Here is a 14810-nt window from a genome sequence, read left to right on the forward strand (position 1 = left end):
TCGAGACCACACTCTCTTTTCGTGTTAGTCAAAGTGGTAGGGTTAGTTCGAGAAAAGGAAAATATTGTTAGTACAACTTTTGGAGAAAAACTTTTCTGGACAGAACCTTGGGGGCATTAAAACATGGGCCAAAGACATTCCAAAGGATCTCATCATTGGAACTTAAGGGTTTGGTAGGGTGTTCTACAAGCATGAAAAATCTCAGGGTCATTGGGGCAATCAAAATGAGGGTTGCAGTACAATTCATCAAGCTGGACCAGAATAGAAAAAGGGTTGTTTTGCTACATATTTCCAAAGCACAAAGTTGGGTTTTTACATAAAAGTGAATCCCATGCATGCCTTGATATCCCCAATTTTTTATAGGATTTTTGAAAGGTTATATCTAGGTGTTGTAGTTCAAAACACCAAATTGGGTCAGAATAGGAAAGAAAATAATAAGCTCAAATTTTCCAAAACATTAGGATATGTTTTTGCATAAAATTGGTTGAGGGACATCTCCTACCTCCATCAATTTTTTGTAGAATTTTTAGAAGAATTTGTCGATAGGTTGTAGTACAAAAAGAGGCCTTAAAAGAAATTACAAGTCATTTGAATAAAAGAAACATTGACAAAAATATTTACTAAAAGGTTATCCAATGAATTTGTCAGAAGAAAAGAAATGTTTTGATGCAAGCACTCAAGTCCCAACATGATTTTCAAAAACTTTATAATTAGGGAAAAAAAAGTGGTTCTAAAATCAAATGGAAAAAACAGAAATTAAGATTCAAACAAACATGGTTAAATTTACGAGAGTATCCCCTTTTTTATTAAATAAAGAATTTAAAAGGATCTTAATCAAGGACTCAAGCACTAAATGGTCTTTAACATACCACTTGAAAAGAAAAGTTTTTGGAAAGAGGTTTTGAAAAGAGTCATGAAGCAAACTATTTCTCAAATTTTTTATTATAGGCAATATATTATTTCATAAAAATATTATTAAATGTTTGGGCATGTGACACGACGAAAGAGTCATACACAGAATAATACTTCTTTGTATAATAAGGACACAATACTTCTTTGTATAAGAATGTTTAGTGGTTAAAGTGGTTAAAGCTGTTAGGATTTAAACTAATTATGTTAATTAGGGAATAATCCTCCCTTGTACAGAAACGCTTCGTACGGTTCCTAGCCAACCGACGCGGCGGTTTTTCCCACGACCCCCACAAGCGGACGCATTCGTTCGTGGCGACGGTTACGTGTGTATTTAATCTTCACAGATCATCAATGAAAGCAACAGTTCATTCTAAACACGTTATCGGCCCGTAACTCTACCGAGAGCAGAGAAAAGGCAAAACAACTCCGGCGAGAGTCGCCGAGACAAAGAAGACAGAAGGGAGGAAAGGAGAAGGTAAGAGGATGCCTCGTGGTCTCCTATCCTTCTTCCTGCACCTCATTCGTGACGGCGGTCGACGTCGACACAGCCGTCGCCGTCGTCATTGTGTTGGCGGACTTCGCCGCCACAACCGCCACGCCCGCGATCTTCGCCGGTTCGGTGGCCGCCGGAACGGTTTCCGCCGCCATGCACCACGTCTTAGGCATGGCGCCCGTGGTCGCCACGGTGCTGGGCCTTCCGGTGCTTCGCGTGAACCGGCGCCGGCGCCGCTCCCGGCCTGGATCCTTGCCGGACCGGCTGCTCCGAACTTGTACGCGGACGAAGTAATGGAGCCTGTGGACGGAGCAATGGACGTCGACGCCGTTGAGCCGGAACTTGCGGCGCCTCCACCACCACATCCATGCCCAGTGCACGGATGGGGGCCATGCGTGACTCTGTCGCAGTCACCACCACTGGACTACGTGGTCCAGGAGGAAGCCGAGCCCGTGCTGCCCGCGGAGCATGCACAACCGGACTCCTCGCGTCTTCCATCTCCGACGCCGACGCACGAGGTTGTCGTCGCTCGTGTTTCCTCGTCAAGCGCTAGTCTTGGGCTGCGCCTCCCCGCGCCAACTGTTGCGCGTGGGGAGGTCTTCAACAACATGGCGAGCACCTCCAATGGTCCCTCAGTGCCCCGCCACTCGCACATAGTGCCACGCGCCGTGCTGCAGCACGCCGGCCGTCGCCCGGGACGATGGAGCCCGGTGAACCTTGGGTTGGCCAATGGCCACTCCAATGGAGTTGCTCCCGGGACGCACCTGCCTGGAGGGTCTTCTTCAGAGGAGGAAGAGGACGCCGCGCCGGGGCCTTCTTCTCCGCACTGGTGAGGCTGCACCGGTGGGGGAGGTTGGTGGTGCTTGTGCAGACTTCAGTGATGGAGGTTGGTGGAAGTAGCAATTGCTGGCTAACGGGATGGAGAAGACGATGGAACCAGATGTGTTTCATGCCTCTTATCCATCCATTAGCTATCCATCCACCACCCACCAACATCACCACGTGCCACCACAACAACCACATGCAGCAGCCCACCACCGCTTGGGCACTGGCTCTTAATTACTTTCCACCGACGCGGTACACGCATGTGTTATCCTACTAGGCCTAGTTGGCTAGTTGGGCATGCAATAAAAAAAGAAAAAAAATGATGGCTTGGCCATGGTAGTAGGCTGGTCTATTTGACCTACTGTCATTTCTTTAGTTTTCTTTTCTGATTAGCTTCTAGCTTTTTCAGTTTTTGTACATATGTGTTTGTTAGTATTTTCTAACATAGTATTATGTAATATCTGCTTATTTTATGTCAACATGTGTATGGATGCAATTTTTAATTGCTACATGTTGATTATGCTTGAAAATTATATGACTACTTTCAGTTTTTGCATATATCTTATAGATTGCATCTAATGCAATGTATGCAAGAGACTTACCAATAACGAGATTGAACCTCGGGCAAGTTCTATACCGATAGACAAAGGGAATTGTATACGGGATTGATTGAATCCTTGACATTCTGGTCCATCCGATGAGATCATCGTGGAGCAAGTGGGAGCCACCATGGGTATCCAGACCCCACTAATGGTTATTGGCCGGAGAGGTGTCTCGGTCATGTCTACCTGTCTCCCGAACCCGTAGGGTCTACACACTTAAGGTTCGATGACACTAGGGTTATAGGGAATTGTTATATGAGGTTATCGAAAGTTGTTCGGAGTCCCGGATGAGATCCCGGACGTCACGAGGAGCTCCGGAATGGTCCGGAGGTAAAGATTGATATATAGGACGGATGGTTTCGGACACCGGAAGTGTTTCAGGCGTCACCGGTAACGTACCGGGACCACCGGAACCTCCGGAGGTAGCCCCGGGGGTCCACCGGAAGGGGGCAACGACCCCGGGAGGCTAGATGGGCCAAGTGCGAGAGGGAACCAGCCCCTAGGTGGGCTGGTGCGCCCCCACACTCAGCCCAAGGTGCGGGAGGTGGAGAGGGGGGAAACCCTAGGCGCTGGTGGGCCTAAGGCCCACCTAGGGTTTCGCCACCCCTCCCCCCTGCCCTGGCCGCCGCACCTCCCATCTGGGGGGCTGCCGCACCACCTAGGGTTGGAACCCTAGGGGTGGCACCCCCCCTCCCCTCCTCCTATATATAGTGGGCACTTTTGGGCTTTTGGAGACACAATTTTTCCTCTCCCTCGGCGCAGCCCTGCTCTTCTTTCACTTCCTCTCTGCCGGTGCTTGGCGAAGCCCTGCCGGGAGACCTCGTCTCTCCATTGACACCACGCTGTCGTGCTGTTGGAGATCTTCCCCAACCTCTCCCTCCTCCTTGCTAGATCAAGGTGCGGGAGACGTCACCGGGCTGCACGTGTGTTGAACGCGGAGGTGCCGTGGTTCGGCACTAGATCGGAATCACACAGCGATCTGCATCGCCGCGAGTACGACTCCATCAACCGCGTTCTAGCAACGCTTCCGCTTAGCGATCTTCAAAGGTATGAAGATGCACTCACCCCTCTCTCGTTGCTGGTCTCTCCATAGGAAGATCTGAATATGCGTAGGAAATTTTTTGAATTTATGCTACGTAACCCAACATCTTTCATATGATTTCAGTTTTTTTAAATCATGGTAATATTTCCTTAGATATGTGGTTGACGATTCTTAAGTTGATGAGTTGGTGCTAGAAACTGAACTAATTCATAGTTGTATCTATGAACTATTGTGCCATTTGTTCTGTGCGGTTATTTTTCCCAATAATTCATAGTTGCTGCAAACAGGTTCATAAAACCACCATTTTTGTTCCATCCGTAATCCATATGTGTACATAGGATCAAGTGTTCTATTCAGTTGGCCAATTTTCCATTTGCTTTTGCTATTTTGACAAGGAATGATTTAAGTTTTAAAGGAATCCAACCAAGTTTATATAACAGCAGAAGGAAGTTTTGAGAAGAAACCAAGCTGCTAACCCATAGAGTAAAAAAATAAGAAATTATGTGGTTTTCAGAGTTGGGTAGATGCATTCCCCTAGCTCAGTGGTTTGGTTGCACCGTATTCTTTGTCTTCTTATCTTTCCTGCTAGATCTTTGGTTAGCTTGTATATATTATTTTTATTTCAAAATAAAATAAAATTATGCAGCTGGAGAAATCCTACTGTTTTTGATAAAAACAAAAGATCATCCATCCACACTTTATAGAGTAGAGTTGCTAACCAAATAATCAACAAAACACCCATGAAAATATAAGATTTCTTCGTTTTTATTACATGAGGAAACTTTGGATGCAACCTGTACTCTAGAGTGTGGATGTGTGTAAAATATGTGAGGTGTGTGTGTGTGTAAAATTTCAGAATGAAATATGTTGAAATGCAACCTGTACAAAAAGACAAATTCATGGTTTAAGAGGATGAATGTATCATGTGTTAAAAAGTCTCATATTTATCTTTTTATACAACCCTCATTTCAAAATATTTTGTCCTGAAAAATTTAGACACCGGTGCATTTTGCCTTCATCTTCTATTTTTAAAAAAGATTGAAATATAAAATATGATTTTTGATGAATTTGGAATTTGGCATTTAAAGGCCTTCATGGAGCTCGACCTCCGAAAGCGATGATTACCGTTGAAGTTGTCCACCAAGCTATAGATTACAACGATGGCCTGAACTTGGTCGTGAATCTTAGAGACTGAACTATGGACATATTTTTAGTTAATATCTCTTGTGATCTAAAAAAATAATCCCGGGGACAGCACATCAATTAGGATAGGACCAATGGCATGTTAAACACGGCTTGTGCCAACCTTTGTTGGACTAATAATAAGTACATGTTTGGGGCAAAGCCAATTAGCACTGCAGGCTCGTTTCAGGTCGAGGCATCCATTCTGTGCAAGAGAAGTTTCCGAGAAATGATCCTTGCAGCGTAACAGGGATTACCAGTTTTTGGTCATTCTGAAAATGCAAACATCCTTAGATACGGACAATTAATGCACTTCTAAAGTATATCTCTGAAATTGTCTCTTGTAGATGACCAGAAGTAGATGGAGTTGGAGAGCTTTAGTCAAAGAATCTGATATTGTGAGACGTCATATATTTGCACGTCATGTTCATCATAGCATCATATATATCTTGCAAACAAGTCATTTCACCTAGATTCTACAGCATTTGTCGCGAGCCTGTCGGACGATCGTTACAGCTAACTAGCCATGTTCATCATGTGCTACTGGTCATCGGTGGGATTACTTGTCCTTTGGATGAAAATAACGGATGAAAATATTTTTTGCTGGCATATTCATGGCTTTGGATGCATTGATTTAACCAAAGGAGTGATGTCGTCTCTAATATGTTTTATATATTTTGAATGTACTAACTAGGTTCTATATGAACCAAATGGAAACCTATCTTCAAAACAAATGAGGCATGAAGGGAGGGAGGGGCGAACCTCGCGGCCGGAGGAGGAGAGCGCGGCGGAGGCGGAGGGGGAGGCGGTGGCGCCCTTGTCGTCGCCCATCATTGGGGGTTCCTGGCGGCGGTGGGGAGAGGCAGGGAGCGGGGAGGGCGCGGTGCGAGGCGGGCGGTGGCGCAGCGGCGAGGGGGGAGCAGGGGGTTCGGTCTGTGGTGGCTGGAGGGAGGCGGCCGGAGGGCCAGCCGGCGGCGGCAGGTGCGGTTGGAGGGGCGATCGGAGGGCTTGCGCGAGAGCGGGAGTTTCGCTGGATTGGATCAGGAGGAGAGCCACGAGGGGAGGGGAGCGAGTGTTTTTTTTTCACTTCTGGTTATCAATGGCGCACCCACCTAAGAATGCGCCATTGGTAACCAGGGTACCAATGGCGCACCTGGTAAGAATACGCCATTAGTAGTTTTTAAAAAAACTGAAAAAACAATTGTTAGTACTGTGCACCGTGGATGTGGTGCGCCCTTACTAGTTAAAACTAGTAATGACGCACTTCCCCTGGTGCGTCAGTGATATGTCTAGGAAAGGGTGTGGGGCCAGGACAAAGATAGTAATGACGCACCACACACAAGGTGCGCCATTAGTAATACGGAGACTAATGGCGCACCAGTCTCTGGTGCGCCACTGCTATATAGCAGTGCGCACCACATACATGGTGCGTCATTAATGTCCATATTAGCTATAACCCTTTTTCTAATAGTGATATGTTCATCCCAGCCCCTCTACTTGGTGTGTACCTGGTAATAGATTTACGAACTACTAAACCGTATTCCCTTTCGGAAAGACCTGTGGCAGCACGAAAGGAAAGGTGATATACTGACAAGACTCCATCTACAGTCGACTTAGGAGGTTAAGTTTTTCCTGCAAGGGTGAGTATCGCATAATTTTTCTGAATGATAAACCTCAGTGTTACCACCATCAGACCTCGGTATGCTCTCACTGACCACTCTCATCCCGCGAGATGTCAGTCCATGGTCTCATAATATCCATGACAAACCTCCCTCTGAGGTTGTCCGGACCAGCATGGCATACGAGGCATGGGGTATTACCCACTTACCATGTGCATCACATAAAATCAATAACACCCTTATCTCATGCACCCATGCCCTGATATGATTTTATGTGGGGTTCTTTACCAACATAACATAAATCACACATTCAAAGCATCACAACAAAAAACACAGACTTAATGCAAACCAGAGTTCAAGATGCTTGCCTTTGGAGTTGAGGAGGGTGGTGTGCACCCCAAAATATTGAAGTAAGCCTCCTCTCTCCAAGTTCCTATTTTGAAAATATTTGAATTAATACACAGTTTCAAAATAGCACAAAAAGTTGTATGATTGTTTTTGAAATAAATTTGTAAATAAACTAGAGGAAACTTTACAGAGGTTGGAAAAAGAATCAATCCATTCGGAGTTGCGGTTAAAAAGTTATGAGCACTCAAACTCTCCGGTCAAATCTGTTTTTAAAGAGGGGAAGAATAGAAAACGCTTCGGCCAAAAATACGTTTCCCAGCAGGGAAAACGTATTTACAGAGACAACTACGGAAAAATACGCCTCACTGAAAAATACGCCAAGAATACGGCGATTGGCTGCAGATCTCGCGTGCTGCGGCACGGGAATGGGTTCAGGGGGTCCTGGCGACTCTCCTGGTGGTCTCCACAGGCGCGGGGATGAAGGGAATCGCCGGTGACGCGGGCTCCGACGGACGATGGCGTCGGCCTTCGAGAGGCCTGTGCAGCCCGAGGTCTTCGGTACTCGTGGCTACGGGGAAAAACTCCCTCTGGCTGTCACGGGGCTAAACGAGGAGGAGCTTCGTGCGGGGAGGCGCGGGCTGCGGCTAATTTAACGAGGGAGGCTGCGGTGGCTAGGCTACCGGAGGTGAGCAAGATGGCCATCTTCGGCCGAATTACTGCTACAGAATGCTAGATACGATCAATAGGGGGGCGATGGAGCCTGCTGCATCTCTAGGGGCTATTTATAGCCGTCCAGAGGCGGTTCCACGGTGCTGAGGATAAGCACGCCGGCGACAAGCTCTGGCGACGGCCCAGGGGTGGCAGGGACGACAGGCTGGGCATAGCAAGGGCGACAGTAACAGGAGGACGACGCAGGGGTGGGACCGCGGACAGCTGGAGCGCTGGAGGGGCTCGGGCGGCGCTGCCATCGTTGCGGCAGATGCTGCCGCCGTCAACCAGCTTGCGAGCGCTGCCAAGGTCGAAGGGCTGCACGACACAGGGGCGGTTACAATTGGTCGAGTGGGGGAGGGGAGGGGGGGGGGGGGGGGGGTGACGCGGCTCTGCAGGCTGACCAGAGGGCAAGGGGCGCATGGACGCGCGTGTAAAACGTGCTCTCCCGGCGCGCTCTGGGCAGGCACCCAGGGTGTTCGACGGAATGCCGGAGCACCCAAAAGAGCTCCAATGCTAGTGAAATTGCACATGGCTAGGCTAAGGGCAAGGGGAACGTTAGTTGACAAGCTGGTTGGGCCAGGGGAGAAAGTCCCCTATGCAATCTTTGGACCAAACCAGATCTGGCCAAAACTACACATGCACACAACCCGTTCGATAGATTGCTAGTGGCATCAAAAGGACTAAGAAGCCAACCAAAATCTCGAGACCACACTCTCTTTTCGTGTTAGTCAAAGTGGTAGGGTTAGTTCGAGAAAAGGAAAATATTGTTAGTACAACTTTTGGAGAAAAACTTTTCTGGACAGAACCTTGGGGGCATTAAAACATGGGCCAAAGACATTCCAAAGGATCTCATCATTGGAACTTAAGGGTTTGGTAGGGTGTTCTACAAGCATGAAAAATCTCAGGGTCATTGGGGCAATCAAAATGAGGGTTGCAGTACAATTCATCAAGCTGGACCAGAATAGAAAAAGGGTTGTTTTGCTACATATTTCCAAAGCACAAAGTTGGGTTTTTACATAAAAGTGAATCCCATGCATGCCTTGATATCCCCAATTTTTTATAGGATTTTTGAAAGGTTATATCTAGGTGTTGTAGTTCAAAACACCAAATTGGGTCAGAATAGGAAAGAAAATAATAAGCTCAAATTTTCCAAAACATTAGGATATGTTTTTGCATAAAATTGGTTGAGGGACATCTCCTACCTCCATCAATTTTTTGTAGAATTTTTAGAAGAATTTGTCGATAGGTTGTAGTACAAAAAGAGGCCTTAAAAGAAATTACAAGTCATTTGAATAAAAGAAACATTGACAAAAATATTTACTAAAAGGTTATCCAATGAATTTGTCAGAAGAAAAGAAATGTTTTGATGCAAGCACTCAAGTCCCAACATGATTTTCAAAAACTTTATAATTAGGGAAAAAAAAGTGGTTCTAAAATCAAATGGAAAAAACAGAAATTAAGATTCAAACAAACATGGTTAAATTTACGAGAGTATCCCCTTTTTTATTAAATAAAGAATTTAAAAGGATCTTAATCAAGGACTCAAGCACTAAATGGTCTTTAACATACCACTTGAAAAGAAAAGTTTTTGGAAAGAGGTTTTGAAAAGAGTCATGAAGCAAACTATTTCTCAAATTTTTTATTATAGGCAATATATTATTTCATAAAAATATTATTAAATGTTTGGGCATGTGACACGACGAAAGAGTCATACACAGAATAATACTTCTTTGTATAATAAGGACACAATACTTCTTTGTATAAGAATGTTTAGTGGTTAAAGTGGTTAAAGCTGTTAGGATTTAAACTAATTATGTTAATTAGGGAATAATTCTCCCTTGTACAGAAACGCTTCGTACGGTTCCTAGCCAACCGACGCGGCGGTTTTTCCCACGACCCCCACAAGCGGACGCATTCGTTCGTGGCGACGGTTACGTGTGTATTTAATCTTCACAGATCATCAATGAAAGCAACAGTTCATTCTAAACACGTTATCGGCCCGTAACTCTACCGAGAGCAGAGAAAAGGCAAAACAACTCCGGCGAGAGTCGCCGAGACAAAGAAGACAGAAGGGAGGAAAGGAGAAGGTAAGAGGATGCCTCGTGGTCTCCTATCCTTCTTCCTGCACCTCATTCGTGACGGCGGTCGACGTCGACACAGCCGTCGCCGTCGTCATTGTGTTGGCGGACTTCGCCGCCACAACCGCCACGCCCGCGATCTTCGCCGGTTCGGTGGCCGCCGGAACGGTTTCCGCCGCCATGCACCACGTCTTAGGCATGGCGCCCGTGGTCGCCACGGTGCTGGGCCTTCCGGTGCTTCGCGTGAACCGGCGCCGGCGCCGCTCCCGGCCTGGATCCTTGCCGGACCGGCTGCTCCGAACTTGTACGCGGACGAAGTAATGGAGCCTGTGGACGGAGCAATGGACGTCGACGCCGTTGAGCCGGAACTTGCGGCGCCTCCACCACCACATCCATGCCCAGTGCACGGATGGGGGCCATGCGTGACTCTGTCGCAGTCACCACCACTGGACTACGTGGTCCAGGAGGAAGCCGAGCCCGTGCTGCCCGCGGAGCATGCACAACCGGACTCCTCGCGTCTTCCATCTCCGACGCCGACGCACGAGGTTGTCGTCGCTCGTGTTTCCTCGTCAAGCGCTAGTCTTGGGCTGCGCCTCCCCGCGCCAACTGTTGCGCGTGGGGAGGTCTTCAACAACATGGCGAGCACCTCCAATGGTCCCTCAGTGCCCCGCCACTCGCACATAGTGCCACGCGCCGTGCTGCAGCACGCCGGCCGTCGCCCGGGACGATGGAGCCCGGTGAACCTTGGGTTGGCCAATGGCCACTCCAATGGAGTTGCTCCCGGGACGCACCTGCCTGGAGGGTCTTCTTCAGAGGAGGAAGAGGACGCCGCGCCGGGGCCTTCTTCTCCGCACTGGTGAGGCTGCACCGGTGGGGGAGGTTGGTGGTGCTTGTGCAGACTTCAGTGATGGAGGTTGGTGGAAGTAGCAATTGCTGGCTAACGGGATGGAGAAGACGATGGAACCAGATGTGTTTCATGCCTCTTATCCATCCATTAGCTATCCATCCACCACCCACCAACATCACCACGTGCCACCACAACAACCACATGCAGCAGCCCACCACCGCTTGGGCACTGGCTCTTAATTACTTTCCACCGACGCGGTACACGCATGTGTTATCCTACTAGGCCTAGTTGGCTAGTTGGGCATGCAATAAAAAAAGAAAAAAAATGATGGCTTGGCCATGGTAGTAGGCTGGTCTATTTGACCTACTGTCATTTCTTTAGTTTTCTTTTCTGATTAGCTTCTAGCTTTTTCAGTTTTTGTACATATGTGTTTGTTAGTATTTTCTAACATAGTATTATGTAATATCTGCTTATTTTATGTCAACATGTGTATGGATGCAATTTTTAATTGCTACATGTTGATTATGCTTGAAAATTATATGACTACTTTCAGTTTTTGCATATATCTTATAGATTGCATCTAATGCAATGTATGCAAGAGACTTACCAATAACGAGATTGAACCTCGGGCAAGTTCTATACCGATAGACAAAGGGAATTGTATACGGGATTGATTGAATCCTTGACATTCTGGTCCATCCGATGAGATCATCGTGGAGCAAGTGGGAGCCACCATGGGTATCCAGACCCCACTAATGGTTATTGGCCGGAGAGGTGTCTCGGTCATGTCTACCTGTCTCCCGAACCCGTAGGGTCTACACACTTAAGGTTCGATGACACTAGGGTTATAGGGAATTGTTATATGAGGTTATCGAAAGTTGTTCGGAGTCCCGGATGAGATCCCGGACGTCACGAGGAGCTCCGGAATGGTCCGGAGGTAAAGATTGATATATAGGACGGATGGTTTCGGACACCGGAAGTGTTTCAGGCGTCACCGGTAACGTACCGGGACCACCGGAACCTCCGGAGGTAGCCCCGGGGGTCCACCGGAAGGGGGCAACGACCCCGGGAGGCTAGATGGGCCAAGTGCGAGAGGGAACCAGCCCCTAGGTGGGCTGGTGCGCCCCCACACTCAGCCCAAGGTGCGGGAGGTGGAGAGGGGGGAAACCCTAGGCGCTGGTGGGCCTAAGGCCCACCTAGGGTTTCGCCACCCCTCCCCCCTGCCCTGGCCGCCGCACCTCCCATCTGGGGGGCTGCCGCACCACCTAGGGTTGGAACCCTAGGGGTGGCACCCCCCCTCCCCTCCTCCTATATATAGTGGGCACTTTTGGGCTTTTGGAGACACAATTTTTCCTCTCCCTCGGCGCAGCCCTGCTCTTCTTTCACTTCCTCTCTGCCGGTGCTTGGCGAAGCCCTGCCGGGAGACCTCGTCTCTCCATTGACACCACGCTGTCGTGCTGTTGGAGATCTTCCCCAACCTCTCCCTCCTCCTTGCTAGATCAAGGTGCGGGAGACGTCACCGGGCTGCACGTGTGTTGAACGCGGAGGTGCCGTGGTTCGGCACTAGATCGGAATCACACAGCGATCTGCATCGCCGCGAGTACGACTCCATCAACCGCGTTCTAGCAACGCTTCCGCTTAGCGATCTTCAAAGGTATGAAGATGCACTCACCCCTCTCTCGTTGCTGGTCTCTCCATAGGAAGATCTGAATATGCGTAGGAAATTTTTTGAATTTATGCTACGTAACCCAACATCTTTCATATGATTTCAGTTTTTTTAAATCATGGTAATATTTCCTTAGATATGTGGTTGACGATTCTTAAGTTGATGAGTTGGTGCTAGAAACTGAACTAATTCATAGTTGTATCTATGAACTATTGTGCCATTTGTTCTGTGCGGTTATTTTTCCCAATAATTCATAGTTGCTGCAAACAGGTTCATAAAACCACCATTTTTGTTCCATCCGTAATCCATATGTGTACATAGGATCAAGTGTTCTATTCAGTTGGCCAATTTTCCATTTGCTTTTGCTATTTTGACAAGGAATGATTTAAGTTTTAAAGGAATCCAACCAAGTTTATATAACAGCAGAAGGAAGTTTTGAGAAGAAACCAAGCTGCTAACCCATAGAGTAAAAAAATAAGAAATTATGTGGTTTTCAGAGTTGGGTAGATGCATTCCCCTAGCTCAGTGGTTTGGTTGCACCGTATTCTTTGTCTTCTTATCTTTCCTGCTAGATCTTTGGTTAGCTTGTATATATTATTTTTATTTCAAAATAAAATAAAATTATGCAGCTGGAGAAATCCTACTGTTTTTGATAAAAACAAAAGATCATCCATCCACACTTTATAGAGTAGAGTTGCTAACCAAATAATCAACAAAACACCCATGAAAATATAAGATTTCTTCGTTTTTATTACATGAGGAAACTTTGGATGCAACCTGTACTCTAGAGTGTGGATGTGTGTAAAATATGTGAGGTGTGTGTGTGTGTAAAATTTCAGAATGAAATATGTTGAAATGCAACCTGTACAAAAAGACAAATTCATGGTTTAAGAGGATGAATGTATCATGTGTTAAAAAGTCTCATATTTATCTTTTTATACAACCCTCATTTCAAAATATTTTGTCCTGAAAAATTTAGACACCGGTGCATTTTGCCTTCATCTTCTATTTTTAAAAAAGATTGAAATATAAAATATGATTTTTGATGAATTTGGAATTTGGCATTTAAAGGCCTTCATGGAGCTCGACCTCCGAAAGCGATGATTACCGTTGAAGTTGTCCACCAAGCTATAGATTACAACGATGGCCTGAACTTGGTCGTGAATCTTAGAGACTGAACTATGGACATATTTTTAGTTAATATCTCTTGTGATCTAAAAAAATAATCCCGGGGACAGCACATCAATTAGGATAGGACCAATGGCATGTTAAACACGGCTTGTGCCAACCTTTGTTGGACTAATAATAAGTACATGTTTGGGGCAAAGCCAATTAGCACTGCAGGCTCGTTTCAGGTCGAGGCATCCATTCTGTGCAAGAGAAGTTTCCGAGAAATGATCCTTGCAGCGTAACAGGGATTACCAGTTTTTGGTCATTCTGAAAATGCAAACATCCTTAGATACGGACAATTAATGCACTTCTAAAGTATATCTCTGAAATTGTCTCTTGTAGATGACCAGAAGTAGATGGAGTTGGAGAGCTTTAGTCAAAGAATCTGATATTGTGAGACGTCATATATTTGCACGTCATGTTCATCATAGCATCATATATATCTTGCAAACAAGTCATTTCACCTAGATTCTACAGCATTTGTCGCGAGCCTGTCGGACGATCGTTACAGCTAACTAGCCATGTTCATCATGTGCTACTGGTCATCGGTGGGATTACTTGTCCTTTGGATGAAAATAACGGATGAAAATATTTTTTGCTGGCATATTCATGGCTTTGGATGCATTGATTTAACCAAAGGAGTGATGTCGTCTCTAATATGTTTTATATATTTTGAATGTACTAACTAGGTTCTATATGAACCAAATGGAAACCTATCTTCAAAACAAATGAGGCATGAAGGGAGGGAGGGGCGAACCTCGCGGCCGGAGGAGGAGAGCGCGGCGGAGGCGGAGGGGGAGGCGGTGGCGCCCTTGTCGTCGCCCATCATTGGGGGTTCCTGGCGGCGGTGGGGAGAGGCAGGGAGCGGGGAGGGCGCGGTGCGAGGCGGGCGGTGGCGCAGCGGCGAGGGGGGAGCAGGGGGTTCGGTCTGTGGTGGCTGGAGGGAGGCGGCCGGAGGGCCAGCCGGCGGCGGCAGGTGCGGTTGGAGGGGCGATCGGAGGGCTTGCGCGAGAGCGGGAGTTTCGCTGGATTGGATCAGGAGGAGAGCCACGAGGGGAGGGGAGCGAGTGTTTTTTTTTCACTTCTGGTTATCAATGGCGCACCCACCTAAGAATGCGCCATTGGTAACCAGGGTACCAATGGCGCACCTGGTAAGAATACGCCATTAGTAGTTTTTAAAAAAACTGAAAAAACAATTGTTAGTACTGTGCACCGTGGATGTGGTGCGCCCTTACTAGTTAAAACTAGTAATGACGCACTTCCCCTGGTGCGTCAGTGATATGTCTAGGAAAGGGTGTGGGGCCAGGACAAAGAT

The 14810-nt window shown here is 47.0% G+C and overlaps 2 protein-coding genes across 2 annotated transcripts; both read right to left on the reverse strand.

Annotated features, from left to right (window-relative positions):
• Nucleotides 1–1331: 1331 nt before the first annotated feature.
• On the reverse strand, nucleotides 1332–1819 carry LOC123399194. Its single transcript, XM_045093627.1, has one exon. The coding sequence runs from the start codon at nucleotides 1768–1770 to the stop codon at nucleotides 1411–1413; it is 360 nt and encodes a 119-aa protein (XP_044949562.1). The 5' UTR covers nucleotides 1771–1819; the 3' UTR covers nucleotides 1332–1410.
• Nucleotides 1820–9765: 7946 nt separating this feature from the next.
• On the reverse strand, nucleotides 9766–10253 carry LOC123399207. Its single transcript, XM_045093638.1, has one exon. The coding sequence runs from the start codon at nucleotides 10202–10204 to the stop codon at nucleotides 9845–9847; it is 360 nt and encodes a 119-aa protein (XP_044949573.1). The 5' UTR covers nucleotides 10205–10253; the 3' UTR covers nucleotides 9766–9844.
• Nucleotides 10254–14810: the final 4557 nt, after the last annotated feature.

The sequence above is a fragment of the Hordeum vulgare genome, chromosome 5H, assembly GCF_904849725.1.
Source record: "Hordeum vulgare subsp. vulgare chromosome 5H, MorexV3_pseudomolecules_assembly, whole genome shotgun sequence".
NCBI lineage: Eukaryota > Viridiplantae > Streptophyta > Magnoliopsida > Poales > Poaceae > Hordeum > Hordeum vulgare.

Coding starts and splice junctions, on each gene's coding strand:
- LOC123399194 (XM_045093627.1), bottom strand. CDS start 1,770: ATGTGGTGGTGGAGGCGCCGCAAGTTCCGGCTCAACGGCGTCGACGTC.
- LOC123399207 (XM_045093638.1), bottom strand. CDS start 10,204: ATGTGGTGGTGGAGGCGCCGCAAGTTCCGGCTCAACGGCGTCGACGTC.